The sequence below is a fragment of the Polypterus senegalus genome, chromosome 16 (assembly GCF_016835505.1).
Source record: "Polypterus senegalus isolate Bchr_013 chromosome 16, ASM1683550v1, whole genome shotgun sequence".
NCBI lineage: Eukaryota > Metazoa > Chordata > Cladistia > Polypteriformes > Polypteridae > Polypterus > Polypterus senegalus.
This window is the reverse complement of record NC_053169.1, coordinates 53,237,161-53,264,138: the sequence shown is the minus strand read 5'-3', so window position 1 is coordinate 53,264,138 and position 26,978 is coordinate 53,237,161. Positions and strand designations below refer to the sequence as shown.

General features: G+C 40.9%; 1 protein-coding gene across 1 annotated transcript in view; it reads left to right on the top strand.

Annotated features, from left to right (window-relative positions):
- Nucleotides 1-10,048: 10,048 nt before the first annotated feature.
- b3galnt2 (beta-1,3-N-acetylgalactosaminyltransferase 2) overlaps nt 10,049-26,978 on the top strand; it is a 50,986-nt gene continuing 34,056 nt past the window's right edge. The window contains exons 1-3 of the mRNA XM_039737867.1: nt 10,049-10,345; nt 19,769-19,901; nt 21,784-21,884. Of these exons, the coding sequence (XP_039593801.1) occupies nt 10,240-10,345; nt 19,769-19,901; nt 21,784-21,884 (340 nt within the window). The 5' untranslated portion in view covers nt 10,049-10,239. The remainder of the gene's footprint in view (nt 10,346-19,768; nt 19,902-21,783; nt 21,885-26,978) is intronic.

The window sequence follows — 26,978 nt, the reverse complement described above, 5'->3', positions numbered from 1 at the left end:
TCTTTCAGGGCTGATGTCGACTTTTGTCAAAATTCAGGAGTAGAGGACGGTAATCAGATGTAAACTGCAACGAAACTCACCCTTACGTTTTAGTTCAACTCTCTTTGCTAGAAGGAAAATTACACAGCTTTGTTGATTGAACCTCAATTCCCTACACGTGCCTGAGTAGCGAAGAACAAACAACCTCTAAAATGGCGCCGACATCTGGCGAGAGATCAAAGCAAATGTGCAAAGCAAAATACTCCATGGATGTTTTACATAATTTCAGTGAACAAGACTCTGACTTGTCGGACTCCGAGTTTGATACAAGTGACCTGGGGCCTCATGTATAACGCCATGCGTAGAACTCGCACTATAACATGACGTAAGCACAAAAGCCGAAATGTGCTTATGCACAGAAAAATCCAGATGCAGGAATCTGTGCGGACTCAAACTTCCACGTCCTTCCGCTACATAAATCCCGATCAGCGTGAAAACTAACGCTCGTGCACGCGCTTTATGTAACGCCCCAACTCCTCCCAGAATTACGCCTCTTTGAATATGCAAATGAATATAAATCGCCCTTAAGCTCAGCCTTCTGTGAAAAGACAATTGGAAAAGCACGTGGAAAATATAAGAATTTCAGCGAATACCAAGTGGAGGCAAAGGAAAAACATACTATTTGTTCAAATAAACCGTGGTATAATCAACAAAAGGAAGTTGATCGAGTGACATAGCGTGTTGGAGAAACTTGAAAGCTCACATTCACAAAATCGCACAGTGCCGGAAATAAAAAAGAAGTCGCATATCAAAGTCGCCGTGAAAAGGCGAGTTGTAGCCCACTGTCTGAGTGTCATATGAAAGCTTATTAGGGTACAGAGAAAAAAGCCACACGGTGGGGAAAAAGCACGAAATGTCAACTTCAATCTCGACATTTCCACTTTAATCACGTAGTTTATTTTGTCATTAAAGTAGAACATCATAAACTTCATCTTAAAATCGTTTAATTAACCAGTTTCTCAAATCACATCGTAATTAAAGTAGCACGTTAAATGCTTTGTTTTGTATTTGATCTTCTACTGTATGTGATCTCTGTGTGTGAATCACTACTTGCTTCTTAAACCGGCTCTCTTCCTCCAACTGGACACAGAATCAATTACATTCGTGATATTACAGCTCTCTGAATAACTAAAATACTGAGATGTATACGTGATATCATTTTCATGATGATAGGAGTTAAAGCACGTTATTAAACATGAGTTTCACTTCGATGAAATAATTTATTGCAGCAGTACAATCAGGGGCGGCTCTAAGCTTGTGGTGGCACTGGGCAGAGGAAGAATCGGTGCCTCCTTCGCCCGCCAATGTCAGTATAGTAGCTTATGCACGGCGGATGGCCATGTCTGTTGCAGACACTGCATAGCCGCCTCGTGCTCATGACACAAGCATTTAACTTTTGCAGAAATTTGTCGCTGCGTTTTTAGCTGTGTTGTTATTTTCTCCTTCTGTTTTATATTCAACTAGCAAAATACCCGCGCTTCGCAGCGAAGAAGTAATGTGTTAAAGAAGCAATTAAAAGAAAAGGAAACATTTTGAAAATAACGTAACCTGATTGTCAATGTAATTGTTTTGTCACTGTTGTGAGTGATGAGTGTTGTTGTCATATATATATATATATATATATATATATATATATATTTACACACACACTCAAACATATATATATATATATACATATCTATACATATACACATATATACATACATATATATCTACATATATACATACATACACACACATATATACACACAAATACATATACATACATATCTACATATATACACACACAGCTATTTCGTATCAGTGCAATACGCTGTTTGTTAAAACGGTTGACTCCCGCTCTTACGTGCAATAACAAATCAAATCATTCAGTTGTCTTTGCTCATATGTCATTTTAGAGCTGGACGCCTGGCATCTTTTTGGCCACAAGTTCGTTTCTGTTTGGTGTGAGGTTCTGTGTTGTGGAGATTCTCAGGATGGATTGCAGGTGCTCATCAGTGAGGCGACTCCTGTGTGCTGTTTTGTTAGTCTTTATCACTGAGAAGAGCTTCTCACACAGATATGTGCTACCAAACATATACAAGGTTCGAGCCGCATGTAGACAGACTTTTTTTGTTCTTCAAAGTCACCAAAGCGCTGTGCAAACTCAGTGCGCAATAACTCTAGCTTCAGCGAAGCGCTGCATTATGGGATCTGTAGTTTATTGTGTTACCAGCGCTTCATATACCCGGCTTTAATAACAATAATACAGTATATAAAATGATCTCGGGCGGATATAATTACACGCCGGTCCGGATGTGGCCCTGCGGACCTTGAGTTTGAGACATATGGACTAAATAGAACTTGAAAAGATATATTTTTCAAATGTGATTACGCAATTCAGATAGAGTTGACGCGCACTACAGCCTGCATGCCTCAATAAGTCATCCTCCCCTCGCTCTTACTTTTTTACCGTTCATCTAATGAATACACTGAGTATGGCTTTACCAAAACAATCATTGATGGCGAATAAAGTATCCATTATTCGAGTATGTAGATCGGGTTATATATATACATATATATATACCCGCGTGATCAGCGAGAAGTAGTGTGTTAAAAAGCTAGAAAAGAAAAGGGAACATTTTAAAAATAACGTAACATGACTGTCAATATACAGTATTTGTTTTGTGAGTGTTACTGGGTGTTGCTGTCATCAAGGATTTGATTATCATTATTTCGTTCAATCAGGTTCATATTTGTAGGATGTGTTGTGTTCAAGTTACATTCCGTGTTTGTCAATCGTTGTAAAGATGACAGGTTTCATTCATCGATTCGTTTCTTACTGCATCAATAAACAGCTCGTCTTCTTCTTTATCTGAGACCTGACACACTGCATGCACGGGTTTTTTACACTGTCTTCCTTTAGCGGGACATTGACTTTTTCCACCGTGTGCTTTGTTTCCACAGTAGCTGCATTTATGAATATGCTTATCAGGCGCTTCATATTTTTGCTGCCTTTTCAATTGTGTAATTCGGTTTTGTTCAGCTCTTTGGAACTGTTGCTTTTATCTGTGCACCGCGCCAGTTCACGTGAGCCGCTCGGTGTACATGCATCGAAGGTTCCCAGCTGTGCTGGTGCCATCTCGTGCTATGTCCATAGCTTTATTTAATGTTACCTTAGTCCTGGCACTTAAAACTTTCTCTCGCAGTTTCGCTGAGTTTGTGTCAAACACCACCCTGACCATCTCATCTTCCTCTCCATAAGCACAGTCCTTCACCCGTGAATATTTACCCGTGGCAGTTTGCTATTGGATTGCCGCTGACGGATGGCCTTATATGGGCAGGGACTAAATTACAAACGCCAGCGGCAGCCTGTCTATGAACTTAATTTAAAGTGTAGGTTTACATCGTGCTTTGTTTCAGTAGCAGAACTCATGAATATGGTTGTATATGTCACTCGCTTCTTATTGTTTCGCTGCCTTCTCAATTATATAATGCATGTTTTCTTCAGTGCTTTTTGAGGTCTTCCTGGTTTTCTATGTACTGCGTGATTACGTGGGAGGCGTGATGATGTCACACGAAACTCCGCCCCCACGGCGTTGAAGCTCATCTCCATTACAGTAAATGGAGAAAAACTGCTTCCAGTTATGACCATTACGCGTAGAATTTCGATATAAAACCTGCCCAACTTTTGTAAGGAAGCTGTAAGGAATGAACCTGCCAAATTTCAGCCTTCCACCCACACGGGAAGTTGGAGAATTAGTGATGAGTCAGTGAGTGAGTGAGTCAGTGAGTGAGTGAGGGCTTTGCCTTTTATTAGTATAGATATATATTGGCGTAGCCGCCACTGCAGTCAGTGCTTTTCTTTCCCCAAATACCCAATCAGAATTGGGGAGCGACGATTCTTCAAAACGTTTAAGGAACATTGAAATGTCTTCGTAGTACATGTTTAATTATTCCATCCTTTACGACACTCCCAGTGAAGAATATAGATTATTTAAATGAAGTTAAAGTTTTATCTGTATAATATAATAAACATATTTTGCTGCATTTCATCTTAAAAATATCATCATCATATGTAAATACGTGCTTTATAAAGTGGCTCAGGTTGTGTGATATTATAACTGTAGTGCAAGTTTACAGTGAGGTGATCTATACTAATAAAAGGCAAAGCCCTCACTCACTCACTCATCACTAATTCTCCAACTTCCCGTGTAGGTAGAAGGCTGAAATTTGGCAGGCGTATTCCTTACAGCTTACTTCCAAAAGTTAAGCAGGTTTCATTTCGAAATTCTACACGTAACGGTCATAACGGTTGACAACGTCCACCATGTTGAACTTTCTTATTTATGGCCCCATCTTCACGAAATTTGGTAGGCGGCTTCCCTGAGCTAACCGAAACCGATGTACATACTTATTTCGATGGTATGACGGCACTGTCAGCCGCCATATTGAACTTTCCAGCGTCACTACTTTTCCAACTTCCCGTGTAGGTAGAAGGCTGACCACATCTTCACGAAATTTGGTAGGTGGCTTCCCTGCGCTAACCAAAACCGATGTACGTACTTATTTCGGTGGTATAATGCCACTGTTGGTTGCCATATTGAATTTTCCAACGTCACTAATTCTCCAACTTCCAGTGTAGGTAGAAGGCTGAAATTTGGCAGGCTCATTCCTTACAGCTTATTTACAAAAGTTAAGTAGGTTTCATTTCAAAATTCTATGCGTAACGGTCAACAACGTCCACCATGTTCAACTTTCTTATTCATGGCACCATCTTCACGAAATTTGTTAGGCGGCTTCCCTGCGCTAACCGAAACCAATGTACGTGCTTATTTCGGTGGTATGATGCCACTGCCATATTGAACTTTCCAACGGTCTTTGTTACTTATGGGCCCATCTTCAAGAAATTTGGTACGCGGGTTCCCAACGCTAACTGAATCCTACTTACGTACATATATACGCCCATAGCCTGCAGCTCGGTCACCGTGTGAGGCGGCATTGGGTCCCCCATCCCAACGCCTCCCACATTGTTGGCTGGCTGCCTGCCTATATAAGGCTGTCCATCGCTCCAGTCTCTACATTCCCTTCCTTGCTTCGCCACGGGATTCACGTCTTCCTGCTGATAACTACAGCCTTTTTATTTAATCCATGGCTTCTCCACTGTTTTATTGTTCATTTATTACAATTATAGTTATTGTGTAGGTATTTTAGACTTACTTTACATTGTTCAGGTACCCATTTCCTTTATCATTCCAACCGTACCCCATTAACATGTCTATCGAGGTGATCACCATTGATCAAAGAACTGTCACTTACCGAGTGGTTTCCATGCCCGGAGATGGCACCTGCCTTTTCCATTCTCTTTGTTACATATTGCACGGCCATATCAGGCTCACTCTTGATATCCGGAGGAACATTGTGTCTTATGTATTGAATGACTAGGACAGGTTCAAGGTGTGGACTGATGACGGTACAGGAGATAATTATACTACACAGGAGCACTAGAAGAGTGAAATGCTTAAGCTCTTCACCTATGCATCTGCATGTCAATTGTTGGCTGCCGCTGAATTGTTCGGTTGTCGCTTTCAAGTGTACCGAAATGGCCAAATATTTTACACCTTTCGACAACCGCCAATGCCTCTTAAACATCTTAGATTGACAGGTGATGATTTCAGTAGTGGACACTTTGATGTTTATGAATGTTTAAACTCTCAAAAGCTGTATGTGATTTTATCGATGAAACCGGTTATATACTTACAACGCTTGACAGATGCCGAATGTCTCTTCAACACAAGTCCTACAAATACTGTTATAATTGACAGAAACAATGAAACTCAAACTGATTATGACAGCAGCAATCCAAGCTGTGAGATTTGAGACAAGATTACTTTTCACATGGCCAACTGTACGTAGCATGCTTAAGAGTAAGCTCAGCGCACAGCTTGGTCATATTACAACCGGAGGGCCGAACTGACAATGTGGTATACAAAGAGATCCTTAACAAATAATTATTGGTATATTTTCCCTCAGTTTAAAAACGTTTAATTTTCTTCTTAATAAAAATTTTAAGGCAGTACTTCACCGCTGCGAATCGCGGGTATTTTGCTAGTTGTACTTATAAGTACAAACAGTTCTACAAGGAGCAATTGATTGAGTGCGTTTATAGTTCTTGGGATGAAACTGTTTCTGAACCGCGAGGTCCGTACAGGAAAGGCTTTAAAACATTTTGCAGTGGCTGAGACAGCGTGTCCTTGAAGCTGTATACCGATAATTCCCTTTCCGATCAGCTGCTGCTGTAATTCACACTCAGATACAGTGATATAAATACTCTGAGTGGTGCAGTGAGAGAAATATTGAAAAAGATGATCCGCTGTGGCAACTCCTAACAAGAGGAGCTGAAAGAAGAAGGTGCAGTGAGAGTAACAACGCTAAAGCAGTTATGGTATTTGATAAACTATGGCTGTTCCCTGGATCATTATATCGTTACAAGTTAATTACAATCAGATGCGTTACACTAATAAACAATATGCGGTTAGTTTCAGTGTATTTATAAAGCCGCATCAGGAAAATAATGAGTAACCACACAGGAACAGTAGCACTGCTTTGACGCTGGGTGCCGCCAGTCTGCAAAACCGAGCGGAGAACTTGCATATGACAAGGTATGAGGTACTGTGGAAAAGTGCGTGGCTTTATGCCAAGTGTAGGTTTTATACATCGCAATTTGAACATGGAAAAGTTCTTTGCAACATTTCTGTGCGTACGCACCGTTTATACATGAGGCCCCCGGAGATGGTTATCAAAAACGATAGTGAGGTACCAGCATCATCTGATCATGGTGCTGAACACTTTTGTGTAGCTGATGCGCCTACAAGAGCGTTTGCCTGGGAGGACCACCACTTATGATGACAACAGGTACAAACCAGATTGCGTCACACTGAGACCACCACCACCCATCTGCTGTGTGAAAGCCAGGCAGCTGGCCCACCGTGCATTCCTGCTGACCATCGAGGTGCCCCCACGCAGCCACTGCCACCAGAAATGCCGAACATGCGCCCACTGCACATAGAAACAGATGTTTTATGTTGGCTTATGTGTGAAACCATTGCTTTGTGTGCTTTTCAGAAAACTGAGTTTTTTTGGAAAAAATATTCAGCCCTCAAAGAGTTAAAGTGATGGAATGAAATAGGCAGGGCCAGAGGCAACACCACTGGTCTTCATCTTCGGCTCTGTGGGCAGAAGAAGAAAAGAACTGGACAAGTGGGCATGTTATATCTAAATCCTTCGCCCATGTACTGTTCAAATGAGGCCTTGAAAGAGATGTACTATAACCACTTACTTATATGACGCCAGATAATCTAATTTAGCAATAGAGAAGGTTCATCTTAGAATGGTGTCTTTAACTGCATTCACAGAAGGGGGCTCGGCTCTATCAATGACTTTTTAATATTACATAGACTCACCCAAGCAACCAAACGTGTATGCGTTTGGGATGTAGGAGGAAACCAAGTCACCCCGAGAAGCTCAACCTGCCAGGGAAAGGACTGTCAAATTTAAACACTCTCCGTACTATTTTTTTTTATACCGATGTCATAAATTGTATATTCAAGAGTAAAATGTAATCTCTCCATTCTTTTTATGTTGTTTTAAATGTGTACTACTGTGAGTATTAGTATAATCTGCACACATTCCATTTCATTCCAAGGACATTCGCCCAATAATGACGGCATTTCTTTTATTTAACCAGAATCAAATAAAGATAAAATTCTAAGTAACACATTTCATAGCTCACTCAATAATTCCATCTTTCCATCCATTCCATGTGAACTTGCTTATCCAAGGCAGGCACAGTCCCTGGACAGTGCGCCAGTCCATCACTGGGTGAACACACACACACACACACAGCCCACACACGTCAGGGCCAATTTAGCATTGCCAATCCAGCTAACTTACATGTTTTTGCAGTGGACTATGAGAGGTTAACGCACATTAATGGTAAAACAGTTCAAACAATTTTTAAACAAACGTCTAGTTCTTTTATTTCATATATATGTTTTTGTTATCCATTTTATACTGATTTTGAGACTAGAGTCTATTAAATGTTGGCCTGCTCTATGTTCCTAAACTAAGCAAGATGCAAACCGGAGGAGCAGCATTTTGTGTTGAAGTTCCTAAGGGCTGAACCATTTAATGAAGAGAGTGATGTGAACACAGAGCAAATTTTAGGCAGGTAGTGTGGTGCAGTGGTTAAGGCTTTGAACTTCAGCACCTGTAGTTGTGGGTTCAAACCCCACTACTGACATTGAGTGACCCTAAGCTAGTCACTTGACCTGCCTGTGCTCCAAAAACCAAAGGTATCATAAATAATGTGTTGCATTGGATAAAGATATCAAGCAAATGTAAGTTGTATACACTTTTTATTTAGGAATGTTGATCAATCCTATAAGTCGGTCACAACATGCAAGGGCCCCTGGTTCCTACTTTGCTTGTACAGCTTGCTGCTGAGATAGGCTTCAGTCCTGGCACCTGTGCAAATGGATGAATGTAAAATCTGTATGTAATGTGACGAATTAACCAGTCCACCTGACTAAATGGCCCTTCAGGTTTCCTTTTTCTTTAGTATTAAACGCTGGCGTTCACAGTCTTAAATGATCATCACTTAAGTTTCTCCCTGGCATCATGCCATTGTACTGCAACAAATACGGTGACGTAAAAGACAGGCGGACAGACGACACACAGCGAGACACCAGGCAGGTGTGAGCCTTCAGATAGTCGGGCACAGAACAAAAAACGGGCACATTGTTCAATTCTACAGTGCCAAAGTTCCCCGCTGTTAGGGACCACAGGGAACACCGCCGAAAAACAACAAATAGGGTGGTAAACACCAAGACAAGTCGCGCCTCACCTCGGGATGATCGTCAGCCGTTCTCCGGTCGTGCATCTGCCACTTCTTTAGGAGGCCTTTCTCCACACGTGAATCGTCAAGGCCCCCGACGCCTCGTCCGCCACAATTCAGGCCCCTCACTCTGACCACTCAACATCGTTAACTCCGAGCGCTTGACCCTTATTGGGTTCCTGTTTACGTACCTTATGCTACGGGGCTCCTGGCCCCTGGATAGCGCTCCGTATGAAGCCGATGAAGACACCACGGGGGGCTCCTAGAGAGTTTGCTGTCAGTCAGGCGGCTCCGCTTCGTGTCTGTGCTGTTCCCCCCACAGTAATAGTGCACGTACAGTACTTGACCCTGGGCGATTTGAAAGTGCTGCGTGCTACTGAACATTTCGCGCTTCTGCCACCTGGAAAAAAAATCTCACAAAGGTTATAAAAAACTTTGCCATTATGGATAGTAACATTTGCTCTTTAACAAAATTACTTTGCGAAACATGGTATCCAATTGGCCCAATGTGCCTACTTGGGCTGTGGTCCACTAAACGTCGACTTTTTCCAAGAACTTTGAAAACTTTCGAGTGCCTCTCCAGTGCCACATTTTAAATCGTAAGTTAGTTTAGCTAAATTTATTTCTGTGAGAAAATGTCAATGGAATTGTGTTTTTGTCATTTGCTTGCACCGAGTGCTCGAGTAAGTGAAGTGTTACCGTGCAAATATCAAGGCTGCTGGCTCATTCTGCTACCTCTCACTGCAAACCGTATAACCAGCTTGCGCCCCAGTTGTGAAAAATATAAATGATTACTCAAAAGCTAGCCCGGTAAGAAGGTGCTGCAAAAATGATCTGATGTGCGCATTAATTGTAATGGTTAAGAGGACCACATTTTTCAATTAATTCATTTTCCAGTTTTATTATTATTTTCCTTTTATTCGATTTGTTTACTTGTGTAAATTTATATTGGCCTGCCTTTACTGTATGAAATGTGACGCACTAAGGAATTCTTAATAAATAAAAAGAACATTTCAGCTGAGGGACCACCCTCAGGCGTGTCACAGTCGCCCCTACTTATCTGAAGTCCGTGGTGCGATCGAGAACTACAAGATCCATGATTCATTGCGACTCGGACCCTGTCGTTGATTGGCTCAACGTCCCAATACGACGTAATACGTAACGACAAGCAGGCAGCCTTGACTAGGTATCATCATTACCTCTAGAAATTCAGCACTGCGGGAGTTTTTCAGTTTATTGCACCTGCTCTTGGAACAAAACTAAGTTTGTGGCCGGATGAGTTTTTCCTTTTTGCTGTTTTATCAATACACAGACGGAGACTGTCCATGCGAAGTCTAACAGTGCTGCTGTGCCCGTGTCTTGTCGCGGTAGTGGTGCATTTCTGGATGGTGATAAACCGGACGGCTTCATTCTTGGATTTCCTTTACGCAGGTACGTTGTTCCCGCGCCGGCACTAGTTGTGGACTCTGCCTCACGGGAGTGTGGCGGACAGTTTGCCTCTCGTTCCTTTAAGATCTGGGCACTGTTGCCCGTCTTCACTTCGACCTTGAGCGCTCATGCCCGTATCGTATTACTTAAAGCCACAGTGACACCAGCGTCTTGAGTAGCGGCGCCTGCTTTCTGGTTTCTCTGGGCACCCGCATTTCATCTGCTCACTGGTTTGTAGAGAATCGGTTACGCTGTTGGAGGAGTTCCGTCCTGGTCTACTTTGACAGTCCTACCTCCCGAATTCGCAGTTCAGCCTTATATAAAGGTGGGAAACCTGAATGGGTTTGCGGGGTTCAGCTGTTAGTAACTTCAGTGACCAGGCAAAATCTAGTAAAACTTCCAAAATCGGTTAATAATATCGCATTCCACTCCCTAAAATAAAAAAAAAAATCAACTTACACTTGAATCATTGTAAATCTTCATTTAATTCATATCCATTAATAAAGTTGTTTTTACTGGTGTTCTTACATTTTGAATAACACATGGTCTGTGTTTACTTTTATTAACAGTAGTAGAATCGCATTTCAAATCTGTTCATTAGAAGCTCCTTCTTTGCACAGTGCAGGGCAGTGCCTAGAGCTAGCTACATGACGCCTTATTTCTAATTCTAAGTTATTTATTATATATTTGTATAATGTTAATATAATACTGTTATTTCACATTGATATTAATAGAGTTGGGTGTTTACTATTTATTTGTCTCTTTATATTCTTTTATTGTAGAGTCTTGAAGTTCAGCAGTTAAACATTTCAATATGTACTGTATTTGAACTTGTTTTATAAGAGAGCTGAGATAATCATCAAATCAAAATGTCACATAGTAACTGTATGTGACACATTAATTTGATAATTATGTCTGCTTTCTTATACAATAAGAGGCATGCATAGAACACAACTTTTTGTTCTAGTGAAGTTTCAAATTCTCCTTGTGTCCAAGAGGGTTTTCCACCACGTTTCATGCCACATCCCTAAGAATGTGCGTGTTATACTGGGCATACATTACAGCAGGGGACCTCAGTTATGATCCTGAATGGCCTTAGTTTTCTCTCCAACAAGTTTCCTAATTAGAAGATAGTCCTTGCTGATAATGAAACATTGTATTTAACTGTATGGTCTCTTAGTGCTTTTATTCATCCAAGACAAATTTTTATTACTCTGTAGAATACCCAAGTGGTTTGTGGGCCAGAACAGATTTTCACTTCATGGTTCTTCCCTTTTCTCTCATTTATTTTTAAACCTTTTATTATCACTGATACTTCATGATGCACATACAGACTATTAAGTGGAACCAATTTAACAGGAGAGTTGATGATTTCTTTTTTATTTGCATCTTGTTACTAACTGTTGGCTGGTTAAGAAAACCAGAAACAATTAAAATAAGATGAAGCAGCAAATAAATGAGTCCTAAGACAGGAATTGGTTGAAGTGAAACCTGCAGCCACTGTTGCTCTCCAGGACTGACTGTGACTGAGAACCCCGGCCTTACAAGGATAACTGGCCCAACTCGGCTCTCATTTGTAAATAAAACGTGCCCTGATTTCAGGCCGCTCTTAAAAGTTATCCTTTAATATGAGGTAACATAGAGATACATCTTAACCGCAGTGATTAAATGACAAGGCAGTAGGAGCCACCGACTTCAAATTGTAAATATTAAAAATCTTCAGTATTTATGACTCCAAGTCCTGTAGTAAGCAGAGAGGGGTTGGGCTCGGATTTAATTTTGTATGCAGTTTGTCTTGAAATTATATGTGAAAAGCTGATCACCATTAAGAGAGGAGCAGAAGACAGGCCTGTGAAGAGAGAGCCTATTTCTGCAGAGCAACATTAACGTTCGTCATTTCAGTTTTACAATACAAAATAACTTGCAAGCTATTGCAGCAAAGTGATCTTGACTGTTGTCTGCCATGTTTGTTTTGAGTGTGCATTTGTTCAGAATGAATTCCATGAGATTCCAGGTTTGAAGAGTTGTAACTGTCCTAATTATGAGTGTAAATCTGTTAATACAAGTTAAAAAAAAATCTACTCCATTCCTTGCTATTGTTGGTTAACTGGCGATTCCAGACTGGCCCTTTGTGAATGGCCGCGTACGCTTGTGAGCCCTTGGGCAGTACACCCTGTCCCACGTTCCTTCCGGCTTTGCCCGTGGTGCTGCAGTGATAGGCTTCTGTCCCACATGAACCCAGGTTATGTAGATTTGAGTATGCTTTACTCCACTGGAACAAGAAGTTCTTACAAACTTTGTTTTGGTTCCTCGTCCTTTCTAATTGTGTTACTTTAAAGCCACATTTCTACCCTTAATTTTGTAACCTATCTACTTCCATCATTCCAGGGCCTTTGTGTTTTCTGAAGCACTGATCATTTTATGAGCTTTTTTATATTTGTTATTCTTGCAAAATACAAGTGTCACTAGAGTTGTTTTTCCACTAGAAACCTCAACCAAAGTCTGGTTCCTGGTTTGCTTCCATTTGTTTTTTTTTTCTCTAAAAGGTTTTGAAACCATATGTGAAATGTCTTGGCACCGTTGATTCTTTTCTGTGTGTGGATCGAGTGCCACCCTGGTAATGTTTCAGCAAAGGAGTGGTCACTCATGGAGATTACAAGCCTGTATAAGCAGTTCACCTCATCGTAAGTTCAGGAAAATCACGGTTATGTTAGAGAATGTTGTCCAACTCCATGAAATGCATTGAAGTCAATGAACAAGAAGGAGCTGAACTAGTTTTGAGGGACTTGTGATAGTGTAATGGTATTTTAAGTGTCGCTGAGGGCTAGGGCAGTGTCTGCCAACTGTGCTGGAGTGATTATTGGGGCTTAAAAATGTAACCTGAACTGTGATGCAGCAATGTTAACCACTGCACCATCATGCAAAAAACAACAACAAAATATGTTGACAGAATTATAACCACAAACAAAATACAACAAATGGCCACAGACTAGCAATAAAAACTAGATTTATCATTGTGCTCACAAACTTGGGCCACACATTTTCTTTGAAGCCAGGGAATTTCCAAATTGACAAGGTTGATTTCTTTTTTCACTAATTTGTCCATCTGGACTTTTCTGTTCATTAACGTACTTTCATACTTTATTAGTTTGTGGATGTTAACAACGGGGACACTCTGTGGCCAAAATGAAAATTACAGGAACTGCAGAATAGTCATGTTGATTTCTCAATTTAAAATTGATGATGCCCTGACAATTGTATCTTTAATCGGCAATATGTATAGAGACAGTTGATCAAACATCTTCTGATCTCAAATCTGGATTGGCTTTGTACTCCAAGCATAAAATCACAAAACAGTTTAAAAATTCCCAAGTGGCTTTTTCTCTTATCATAAGCACATAATTATGTCATTTAATTTTTGTGATCCTGGAAAACGGGTTGTGCCATCATATACAGAAAATGTTTTATTAGTTGTGTTTTATAGTTTTTTGATAAGTATATTGATCACCAAAGCTGTCATGTATGTTGTAGAGCTGTTAGATTTTGCTAACTCCCAAAAGAAGCCACCAGAGTGATGTCCAGGTACAGTCTGGTACAGTACTGCTTTCTCTTTCCATTAATTTATATAAATGCATTGATATGTGAGTAAAAATAAAAAAAACTTTGTGACAGAAATATACCATAAAATCTGTCTTTGTAAGTGTAAATTTAAATTTACATGTAGTTTTGCAGGTGCTTTTAACCAAAGTGGCTGAAATTTGAAGTAATTAGTGTCATAAGCAGGAAGAGCACCATTATAAGTGAGCAGCAGTCAGGCATTGTGATAATTGCATAGAGAAGCAATTAAGTGGAGAAATGAACTCCTATTTAAAAAAAGAAAAAAAAAAGTCGACGTCATTATCTCTTCAACCACAACATGACAGTGGTGCAGATCAGCCAGGTGTCGGGCCTTGTTGCTGACTTGGTCCTCCCTCAGTACAGTCTGAAGTGGTGAACTCTTAAGAGTCTGAGTGACCGGCACCACCTGACCTAATACAAGCCTTGGAGTGTGACTGGCCGGCTCCTTAGCCTCTACGGTGTTTGTCAAGTCGTGGAGCTGTCAGAAAAGGACCCTGTTGCTCATGGTATGACATCCTGGTCTGCCAATGTCGGTTCTTCTCATGTTGCAGCTGGGTGAAGGCGTTCTACAAATTCTTTCCTAAAGTTCTAATCGTAATTGTCTCTCTGGTTACACCAGTATGATTATTTTTATCTATATCATTTGGTAGAGTATGATCCCTGTAATAATGACTATAATCATATTTTTTCTCTTCTAAATTATGATATGATGACTCCAGCATTATTTTCACAGGTTTAATAACACCACAATGGGTGTGAAAACTCTTGAGTATGCCTCATTGCAGTTATTTTTCTTTAATTTTTAAGCCATTTAAATTGTTGTTGGAGGTGTAGAAACTTTTGCTAGCTGTCTAAAGTGAGCTTGCTATATTAGATAGAAGCTGTAGATAAAAAAGATGTAATTTAAGCCAAAGGGTATAAAATGATGTGACAAGGCTAAAACTGTCTTTGTACGCCTCACAGGTCTCATGGGTGCTTCACAGTTTAATTCAAATTGTGGCTTAATATTTGTGCTATTTTTGTTTACAGTAATCCCTCCTCGATCGCGGGGGTTGCGTTCCAGACCCCCCCGCGATAGGTGAAAATCCGCGAAGTGGAAACCATATGTTTGTATGGTTATTTTTATATATTTTAAGCCCTTATAAACTCTCCCACACTGTTTATAAATATTCCCCGCAGAGTTATACAGCATAATCCCTTTGTATTCTCTTAGATATTAGGTAAGATTCATTGAAATTATGTATATAAACACACTGTTTATATACAGTAACCCCTAAATATTATTTTAAAGATATTGAGTGTCTCCGATATCACATGTTACATCCATTACGATAGACAGGCCACCAGCAATAAATACGTACACAATGCAACAAAAATAGTATACAGTAAATGTGTGTGTACAGTGACACTAAACGTACGTACATGTACTAAGTACTGTAAGTAGAAAATTAATTATGGTTACTCACCAACAATGACACGATGACTTGTCCGATAACAATGAGTTTTATTTTACTGCACAACAAAGGAGAGCATTACAGCCCTTAAAGGAGCCACTTCAGGCGATTGTGTAGCACTGCCGTTGTTCTTCTTCTGGCAGTCTTCAATGCAAATCCCTAAAGCAGATTCCATCCAGACTACTGCCTTATTACATCCACTTACAACTCGTTTTGCACCCTGGTTAAAAGGACACTGCGGCCGTAGATCTTATATTCCTTTCCTACTTTTTTAAATAAAAAGAATCGTAGCCTTCAACAAATCCAAAACGTTTACCTTTTCGGCAATCGTTAACATCTTCCGTTTGCACTTGGGCACGGCCCCTGAAGCAGTAGCAGATCGTTTTGGAGCCATAATGAAGGGCTTGACTATGCACAAAGATAAACACAAAAGAGCACAAAAGTTAACTCTTTACACAGCGAAACACGTTGATGCTGAATGAGCGAGACGAGACTTCCTGGTTAACACTGTATTCAGCAAGCAGGAACTTAACTGCGTGCTCTGATTGGTTAGCTTCTCAGTGAGGAGAACTTAACTGCGTGCTCTGATTGGTTAGCTTCTCAGTCATCCGCCAATAGTGTCCCTTGTATGAAATCAACTGGGCAAACCAACTGAGGAAGCATGTACAGGAAGTAAAAAGACACATTGTCCGCAGAACCCGCATAGCAGCGAAAAATCCGCGTTATATATTTAGTTATGCTTTCATATAAAATCCGCGATAGAGCGAAACCGTGAAAGTCGAAGCGCGATATAGCGATGGATTACTGTATTTGTTTAATAAAATTGACATTTTGTGATGAAACTGTTCTTGCTGTGCCATGATAAACAGGAATATAATAAAACTGCAGAACATCATTTTACATGATATAATAGAAAAAATTAAACTAGCTTACGTGATGTACTACTTACTCCTGTTTTTATAGTGCTTTCCTGAAACCTTGTGCAAAATTCCATGAGGAAAAGCTCCAGTATTAATACATTTGCATAAATATTTGCTAAAATCTACATTCTGTTCAATTCCATACAGTAAGGACTTTGCTCTGCTAATCCATGTAACTTGAGGATTTCTGCAAATTTAATAAACAGGTGCTACTCTTAAAATAACCTAATCCACCTTAATAAAAGGACGTGTCTGTGTGTATATCGCCGTTATATGCCATTTGGTATGGGATACGCCATCATTTGGATTAAAAAAAAAAAAAGTAATGCATTTCAGTAATACATATGTTACAAATATATTTCAATAGATATTACACTGAAAATGTTAAAGCTGAATATGCTGAGGTCTATGTTGATTACTTATAGATATTGCAGTGGGTAGTACAGCTAGTTTGAAAATAAATTCTCTTATCAAAGTAAAAATCAAGGGTGAGGTAAATTGTACTCCTTTATGTTTGCAAAATTAAACAAATGTGTTTAATTGTAGGTAGCCGATGTTCTTTGTGGTGATGCTAAGTTTAATAGTGGACATTTGAGTCTGTCAGAAAAGTGACAAACGATAAATAAGAGAAACTACAGTTCTGGAAGCGTGGGTGCATCAGTTTGCCCATCCATCATCAGTGCCCACTTGTTATAGCACAGGAATGAGCTACCCAGCCATTCTCTGACCCCATTTTCATAGTACAAGATCCAATTTTAGAGTGCTACATATTCAATTATATTGAACTAGCCAACCCGCGGCGTACCATACACTGCATAATCAGGCTGGTTTTTTAATGATTTTTAAGCACAGGGAGAAAATTAACATTTGAAAAATCGGAAATGTAATAAATCAGCAAGAAAAGTAACATTGTAACAATGCACGGAACGAACCAACACACAATCGTCTGGGCAGCGCTCAGGCGCGGAGGGTGGAACAGGAGGAGAGGAGAAGGACGTCCACTCCGCTGCCTCCGTCATGCTAGTCTGCTGTTTTCTCGTCCAGTATGCACTGCCTACTCATGTGCCCACCTCCAACTCGTCACTCGAGGAGTCGTCTGTGCACAATCCAGATGCAACTGTGACTCACATAGACTTTTCATTGCTCTGTGCGGTTTTGGCTGCCTTTCTATATATAATCAACCAAGACACCCGACCATGGTGGTAGCAAGGTGGGAGGGCGGTGTGTACAAAGTGCAGGAGCATCTAAGAAGACGCATGTTTGTCGCGGATGCGAATTGCTGTATGTAGCGTGTAAAACAGTTTGCTATGGTGCACGCGGTTGTGCGTTGTAACCGAAAACTCAGTTTTTAAAGACTGGTTACTTCATTGTGTATATGACTGTAGGTGAATGAAAAGATGTAACTCTGGAGAGGGCAACATACAATACAGCGTTTTACACGCTGCATACAGCGATTTACATCCGCGACAAATATGAATCTTCTTAGATGGTGCTGTCGCGTCCACCCACGCTCTCGAAGCACACACACTGCCTGGTCATGTGCCCGCTCGCAAGAGCAACTAACAGAGACTCGCCCACCAACTGTAAGACCATGGGATACCCCTCGCAAAGTGCTGTTGTACACGCCGCATACAGCGATTCACATCTGCGACAAACAAAACTGTTTTACACACAGCATACAGCGATTCACAGCCGCGACATGATTTTTCTTAGACGGTCCTGTCGCGTCCACCCTCGCACTCGAAGCATACACACTGCCTGGTCATGTGCCCGGTCGCAAGAGCAACTGACAGAGACCCGGCCATCGAGTCGAAGACCATGGGAAACCCCTTGGAAACTGTTTTACACGCTGCATACAATGATTCACATCCGTAACAAACAAACTGTTTTACACGCCGCATACAGCAATTTACATCCGTGACAAACATGCCTCCTCTTAGATAGTCCTGCCACGTCGTGTGGTGCCTCTGTGTGAACCGGTCAGGCACAGAGAAGGTCAGCTGCTGAGAGAGCGTCTCGACTGCTGCAGGGCCTGCATTGGTGAAGCAGGTGAGACGGTAATGAAACAGAGGCACAGGGCTTATTGGTTTTTAAAGACTGCTTCCTTCATTGTGTTTTATCCTCAGTTTTAAAGGATTGTTTTAAGGATCCCATGAGATACCCCTAACAAACTGTTTTACACACTGCATATAGCGATTCACTTCCACGAGAAACATGCCTCTATGAACAGTCAACGTGGCTCAGAGCTGCATGTGGACTCTACAACAAACGAACATAAATGATGTTGTTTTTCCTGTGTCGTCGCGTCCGAGTTGGTGGGCATGGTTCTGCGAGTTGTCGTCGTATCCAATGGTCTTAGAGTTGGTTTGACGTGGCTCCTTCCTGCATGCGCCATGGGTGTCTCACTTGTCGGCGGATTAGTGAATCCACGCCGGCTTTCCATGGTTGTCTTGCCTTAGTGAATTATATATATAGATTTCTCTTTTAGGTGACCCACACACGCAGCTCTATTGTGATTTCTATACTAATGAGTGCCTGTTTGTGGGGTATTGGTCTTAAAACAGTATATTTGAATGTACATTGTTTCAGTGCATCTGCAGCTCACTCTTTGGTAGTTTGACTGATCCTGAAAAGAGAATATCAACTGATAAACTGCTTGAGCTTGAAGCACTAAACCTCTTTATAAACAAATCTGTTTAACTTCATCCATTGTTAATGGCTAATAGTCCATTAAGCAGAGAAGGATAACCGCAATATAATTATGTGACTGACATCAGTTAGACAAGATTTGCAGGGTTAGGAAAAGAAAACCAAACGTGAAAAGCATTCCAGCTTATAGAGCAAAGTGGCTTTCAGTGAAGACACCGGGCAAGCATTTTGTATTTTTGGCTGATATGACTCCAGGGTGATGCATAAGATATTATTTATATTGATTTTCAGAAAGCTTTTGATAAGGTGCTTCATGAAGTTAAAAGCAGTGTCCTTTGGGGCTCAGTGCTGGGGCTGCTCCACTTTTTAGCATACGTATATAATCTTGATAACATTTTTAAAATGTGCACAGAAGGAAGAATAAAGGTTACAAATGGTTTTCTGAACATTCACAATAATAAATAAATAAATAAATAAATGTTGTAGTTGACAGTAGCAGTTTGGGATTTTAAAACTTGACTTGATGTCATTTGGGAATAATTAGACAAATAGGATTGACCGAGTGGCCTGTTGTTTTCAGTACTGTTCAGATGTTCTTTGTATGTAAATTGCTTTTGGTTTTTAAATTAATTTCTGTTATTTTTAATTAAAAATGAATAAAATTAATATAATTGGACCATTTAATTTGTGCCCTAATATTAATCTTGTGAACACTCTAAATTAGATTGTGTGTTGTCATGTGTGAATATAATGTTTAAAAAGCTGTTCTGGTTTTATTCCACCAGTTAAAGAACAAGAGTTGCACTCCTATGAAGTACTTGTGGGAATCCTCTCAGCTCGACATCATTATGAGCTCCGAGATGCAATAAGGAGCACATGGCTTGGACACCTGAGGCAGGATCCCCACTGGCAACATCGGTCTGTAATAAGTCTTTATTGATCACTTCTAGGCTGGTGAATGTATTGTGGTACTGCAAGTTTGTGGACATTTCAGTCCATTATAACTAGCAGCCAGGAATTTTGTTGAAGTCTAAGTCATTTGTAATAATGAAATGTTGCTTGAACAAGTAGTTTACTGACAACAAATGACTAATGTAAGATGACCCTTTTGCGTGATATGAAATGAATTTACATATTTAGTATAAATCTGAGAATTCAACCCATTCTTGAATGTTTTGTGATAAAATTGATTATTTTTATAGGAAAATTTCCAAAGGTTTCATTTAGTTTTTTCAGTATCTGTGTATTTATAGTTAAATACTCATGCTCATCATTCTTCAGTTTTTTTAAATATTCTAATAGTAGTCATGAAGCTATAAATAAGCATTCCTACTATAGTCCCGTGTCTGCTGGTTACTTAATACAGTGTGATTATAACAAATTTTCATTTCCTTTTTAATAATACTTCATCTTTGCTTCATTTCATGAAGCAGTAAGGGCATTCAGTAATGCAGTGATGGTAAAGCAATTAAGATAAATAATACCCAGAGTACAATATTTGTCACTTTAAAAGTAGCTGCAGAGAAGCAGTTGAATGTTGTCATGTGGTCCAGTAGTATGTGCGCCTTTGAGGCCAGAGCTGAATTTGGGTAATTAAGACAGCCCTCCCTGGCCACCTCACTTGACAGCAAATAAAATAAAGTAGTGCAGTGAACAGTGAAGGAAGCTGATCAAGTGTGACAGAAGAACACAAGCATTGTAAGGTATTCAAAGAGGTAAAACATCAGTTGCATGTGTATTTATTTGGATTGAGTCGTGTACCTAGTCAGGCTGTGAGGACCTCCATGTGTTGCCTCAATGGCAGTAATCAACATTTTGAAAAGGCTTATGCTATAAATATTATTTGCTGATCATAGCCCACTAAGTACTTCAGTATTAGGCTGACTCTGCAAGTGCTTTAAACTTGCAATTTTGTAATTTTTTTTAATGTTTACTTGTGATCCTTATACTATTATTATTAGTATTATTACTAGGCTGACTCCTTTGTCCTAGGCATGCTACTACATTAAGATACAATTGGTTGCATTTCTTTTTGTCTTTCCAGCTGAAACGCACGCAGATGAAGCGACTTAACCATAGTCACCTTATACACCATTAGTAGCAGGATTTGAAACCACAACTCATAGTTTTTGAAATCCATACTGCCTGCATATATCATTGACAGACTGCCCCATCATCTTCAAGAGAGTATGTAAAGACATCGGGGAGGCCGCAATGGTGTCGCTGTGTGTCTATGAGTTAATGTTCTACATTTTCTTGAGGAAAGGCCTTCTACACCCCTGACAGATGCATTTCAGGAGCTGTTACAAGTTACACAAAAGTAGCTGCTTCATATTTATTTGAACTTCTGCGCTTCAGTTCCTGTGGAGTCTGTGATGATATTCTAGATGTTCAGCATTTATGTGGTGGACTCTATTGACAGTTGAAATTCATTCTACCTGTGGACAACTAACAATGAAACACTAGCCAGAAATTATAGGGAAACGCATGCTTATGAGAAAAATACAATTATGCTTCTTCTGCATGTTTGTTGTTTTCTGGGAAAGAACAGTTGTCAATGTTTACCCATTTTGAAGAGGGTATAATTAAAAAATGGTATTAAGGAATGGCAACACTTTGAATGTTTTCTTATTGAAATGTTAAAGAAAACTGTGTGGCACACACCGAGTCACTGTAGTTAATGGAGTTAGCCACAGTAACATTTTCCAAACTACTGTAGTGAAATTGAGCTACTTGATATATAAACACGTGCCCTATTGGTAATTTTGCATAATATACATATTCTGGTCTTCATTTGCAGGGTGCTTGTAAAGTTTATTATTGGAATACATGGCTGTGATGTCCCTTTGGAGGACAGAGAAGACCCCTATTCATGCAAACTCCTTAATCTTACTGCTCCAGGTAACCATTTTGGGATATTGAGAGGGGCCATTAAAACTACTGTCCGCAATAATAGTGGTTTATTATTATTTTCTTAGATTTTTATTTATTTCAATTAGTGACAGATAACATACCATACAGTCAAGTCGAATTTAACGAATCAAAGCAAATTCAACTCCCACCCAAAAGAAAAAGAGAGGAGACAGCAACCAAAGTTACTCTATAAAAGGAGCAAGAAAAGAAAGGTATGCTTTTCCCCGAAATGGAAGCATATTCTAAAATGTTATTGATTATATCCTACCATATTTTAAAGTTTTGAACATATTCTCTAAGTGAGAATCTGATTTTTCCAATTTCAACTCGTATAGAACATCAGTTACCCACTGACTTAAGAGTGGTGGGATGGGATTCTTTTATTTGAGCAAGATAAGTCTGTGTCCTAGTTTGTTTCTCCTTCTCCACTTTAAGCCCAACTGGATGTACGCCAAACACGGCTGGTAATGGATTAGGAGGGATTGTGACACCAAGGCTGTCTGATAGGCATACAAAGATTTTTGTCCAAACAGTTGTTAATTTGGTGCACACCCAGAACAAGTGGCCCAATGAGGCTGGAGCTAGATTGCAACATATATAGGTTGACTCTTGCTCTGGAAACATTTTGGACAATGTTAAACAAGATAAATGCACTCTATTTTAAGTTTAATAACTGAATGCTTTGCACATATGGAGCTCAAGTGTATTCTGTGCATGGCTGCCCTCTACTTCTTTTCCCATTATACTCTACGGTCTTTGAAAGGAATAGTCTTTAAAATATTTTATAAATTGTAGAGATGCTATCTGAATCTTCAAGACTGATCAATACAAGGTGGAAGGTGAGGAAAATTGGGTAGGTTATGTTTAGCAAAGTCTCTAGCTTGAAGGTAGTGGAGGAATTGAGTTGATGAGAAGTTGTATTTCAAGTGTAATGGTTCATATGATGCAAAGATATTTTCTATGTACAAGTCTGTAAGTGTTTTAATACCAGACATTTACCAGTCATTGAATAGTGCATAATTTTTGAGAGGGGTGAAAATGGTGATTGAAATGTAGAGGTGCAGCAGATAAAAACTTTTCTGTCTTAAAGTGCTAACTACATTGGTTTCATTTTCTGAGAGAATGAAGGGTAATTGGATTATTAGTGTAATGACAGTAGTTTATATTAACTGGGGCATAGAGCAGGGACTATAAAGACATACTGCACAATTTTATTTCTATTGCAGACCAGTCTTGTGGATATTCACCAATTTGTATCAATGTCCAGGTCTTTATAGCTTGTATATTTCGAACCCAGTAATAAAAATGAAAATTGGGTAGTGCCATGCCCCCTTCTGCTTTAGGTCTTTGTAGAGTCGCACTTTGGATGCGGGGATGTTTCGAATTCCAAATAAATAAAGTTATGATTGAGTCTAATATCAAAAAAGTGATGAATAAGAACAGCTTGGGAAGGATGGTCATTTTAACAATGTTGATTCTCCCTGCTAATGCAAGGTGGAGGGTAGACCATCTAGTCACATCTTGTTTAATTTTTTCCATGCAGGCAGCAAAATTTTGTTGAAAAAGAGCTTTAAATTTACTTGTAATATATGCCCCATGATATTTAAACTGATTTGCTAAGATAAATGGGAAGGTGTCTAGTCTGATATTGCATGCTGGAGAATTACTGGAAAAAACATGTTTTATTCAAATTGATTTCAAGTCCAGATGTCTTTTAAAAATCTACTAATATTTTAGGACAGCTGGCACAGAATTTTGTAGATCCAGAATATACAGTAGCATATCCTTTGCATATAGTGATATTTTCTGTTGAAATCCTTTTCTGAAAATCCCCTTTATCTCTTAAGCGTTATGAAAGTGTACAGCCAATGGTTCAATGGTGGTTGTAAAGAGCAAAGGTGATAATGGAGCATCCTTTTCGAGTATCACGTTCTAGTTTAAAGTAACCTGAAATAATGTTGTTAATATGACTTGAGGCATCTGGACTAGTATAAAGTAGTTTGATCCAGGCACATATGTTTGGGCCAAACCTAAATTTGTGCTATATGGTGACTTGGTAGACCCATTCAACCATATCAAATGCTTTTTCTGCATCTAAAGATAATAGGTTCTCTGGGGTGTTAGATATAAATATAATGGGTGAATATACTAAACATCGAAAGTTAGAAGTTAAGTGTCTGACTTTAATAAATCCTGTTTGGTCTTGTGATATTACAGAAGGAGCACTTTTTCAGTCCTTCTGGCTAGAACTTTGAAGAGTATCTTAACATCATTACTCAGAAGAAAGACTTGTCTATATGATGCACATTGTAGTAGGTCCTTGTTCTTCTTAGGCAAGATGGTAATTAATGCTTGGTGAAAAGTTTGAGGTAGATTTTTTTTTGTCTTCTGTAAATGTTGCTAATAATAGTGAAGCTAACTTATTTGAGATTTTTTTTTATAAAATTCCACTGGGTAGCCATCAGGGCCAGCTGCTTTCCCACTTTGAAGTGAGTTTATAGCATCTAGTAATTCTGAAACTGTCAGAGGGTTTATCCAGTTCCACAGCACTGATAATCTAGCTATGGTATCTCTAATGAATCAAGAAACTCATTAGATTGTGTCTTTATCTTCTTTAAACTGAGAAGAGTATAAGGTCTTTATAGTACTCTCTAAATGTGTTAGTTATATTTTTATGGTCAATAAGTTTTTCTCTGTCTGTGTTGTTAATCACTGCCTTATCTGCAATAGTAGTGGTTTAGTTGTTTTTGGGAAAGTCAGTGTAGTAGGTTGTGTAACAATACATTTTATATTTATGGCCCTTCTAAATGTGTGTTTTTTTTCCCCCTTAACCCCTGCAAGTTAAAGGAAACCTAAATGTGATACTGAAATCATTCCTCTTTTTATCCATCCATCCATTCATCCTCTTCGGCTTATCCAAGGTCAGGTCGCAGGGGCAGCAGCTTGAGCAGAGAGGCCCAGACTTCCCTCTCCCAAGCTCTTCCGGGGGAATCCCGAAGCATTCCCAGGCCAGCCGAGAGACATAAGTCTCTCCAGCGTGTCCTGGGTCTTCCCTGGGGCCTCCTCCCGGTTGGACGTGCCCGGAACACCTCACCAGGGAGGTGTCCAGGAGGCATCCTGATCAGATGCTCGAGCCACCTCATTTGACTCCTCTCGATGCGGAGGAGCAGTGGCTCTACTCTGAGCTCCTCCCGGATGACTGAGCTTCTCACCTTATCTTTAAAGGAAAGCCCAGACACCCTGTGGAGGAAACTCATTTCAGCCGCTTGTATTCGCAATCTTGTGCTTTCGGTCACTACCCATAACTCATGACCATAGGTGAGGGTAGGAGCGTAGATCGACTGGTAAATTGAGAGCTTTGGCTTACTTCTCGGCTCCTTTTTCACCACGACAGACCGTTGCAGAGCCTGCATCACTGCGGACGCCGCACCGATCCACCTGTCGATCTCACGCTTCATTCTTCCCTCACTTGTGAACAAGACCCCAAGATACTTGAACTCCTCCACTTGGGGCAAGATCTCGCTCCTAACCCTGAGAGGGCACTCCACCCTTTTCCGGCTGAGGACCAGGTCTCGGATTTGGAGGTGCTGATTCCCATCCCAGCCACTTCACACTCAGCTGCGAACCGATTCAAAGAGAGCTGAAGATCACAGCCTGATTAAGCAAACAGGACAACATCATCTGCAAAAAGCAGTGACCCAATCCTAAGTCCACCAAACAGGGCCCCCTCAACACCCTGGCTGCGCCTAGAAATTCTGTCCATAAAACCCTGGCAGAGTCCAACTCTCACTGGAAACGGGCTCGACTTTCTGCCGGCAATGCGGACCAAGCTCTGACACTGGTTGTACAGGGACCGAACAGCTCTTATCAGGGGGTCCGGTACCCCATACTCCTGGAGCACCCCCCACAGGATTCCCAGAGGGATGCGGTCGAACGCCTTTTCCAAGTCCACAAAACACATGTAGACTGGTTGGGCAAACTCCCATGCACCCTCCAGGACCCTGCTAAGGGTGTAGAGCTGGTCCACTGTTCCGCGACCAGGACGAAAACCACACTGTTCCTCCTGAATCCGAGGTTCGACTATCCGACGGACCCTCCTCTCCAGCACCCCCGAATAGATTTTTCCAGGGAGGCTGAGGATTGTGATCCCTCTGTAGTTGGAACACACCCTCCGGTCCCCCTTCTTAAAGAGGGGGACCACCACCCCGGTCTGCCAATCCAGAGGCACTGTCCCTGATGTCAATGCGATGTTGCATAGATGTGTCAACCAATACAGTCCTACAACATCCAGAGCCTTGAGGAACTCCGGGCGTATCTCATCCATCCCTGGGGCCCTACCACCAAAGAGTTTTTTGACCACCTCGGTGACCTCCGCCCCAGAGATGGGGGAGCCCACCTCCGAGTCCCCAGGCTGTGCTTCCTCATTGGAAGGCATGTTAGTGGGATTGAAGAGGTCTTCAAAGTACTCCCCTCGACCCACACCATCCCAAGTCGAGGTCAGCAGCGCACCATCCCCAGCATATACGGTGTTGACACTGCACTGCTTCCCCCTCCTGAGACGCCGGACGGTGGACCAGAATCTCATTGAAGCCGTCTAAGTCGTTCTCCATGGCCTCTCCAAACTCCTCCCATGCCTGAGTTTTTGCCTCAGCAACCACCAAAGCCGTATTCCGCTTGGCCTATCGGTACCTATTAGCTGCCTCCAGAGTCCCACAGGACAAAAAGTCCTATAGGACTCCTTCTTCAGCTTGACGGCATCCCTCACCGCCGGTGTCCACCAATGGGTTCGGGGATTGCCGCCATGACAGGCACCGACCACCTTACGGCCACAGCTCCGGTCAGCCGCCTCAACAATAGAGGCACGGAACATGGCCCATTCACGCTTAATGTCCCCCACCTCCCTCAGGACGTGGTCGAAGTTCTGCCGGAGGTGAGAGTTGAAGCTACTTCTGACAGGGGACTCTGCCAGCCGTTCCCAGCAGACCCTCACAACACGTTTGAGCCTACCAGGTCTGACCGGCATCTTCCCCCCACCATCGAAGCCAACTCACCAGCAGGTGGTGATCAGTTGACCGCTCTGCC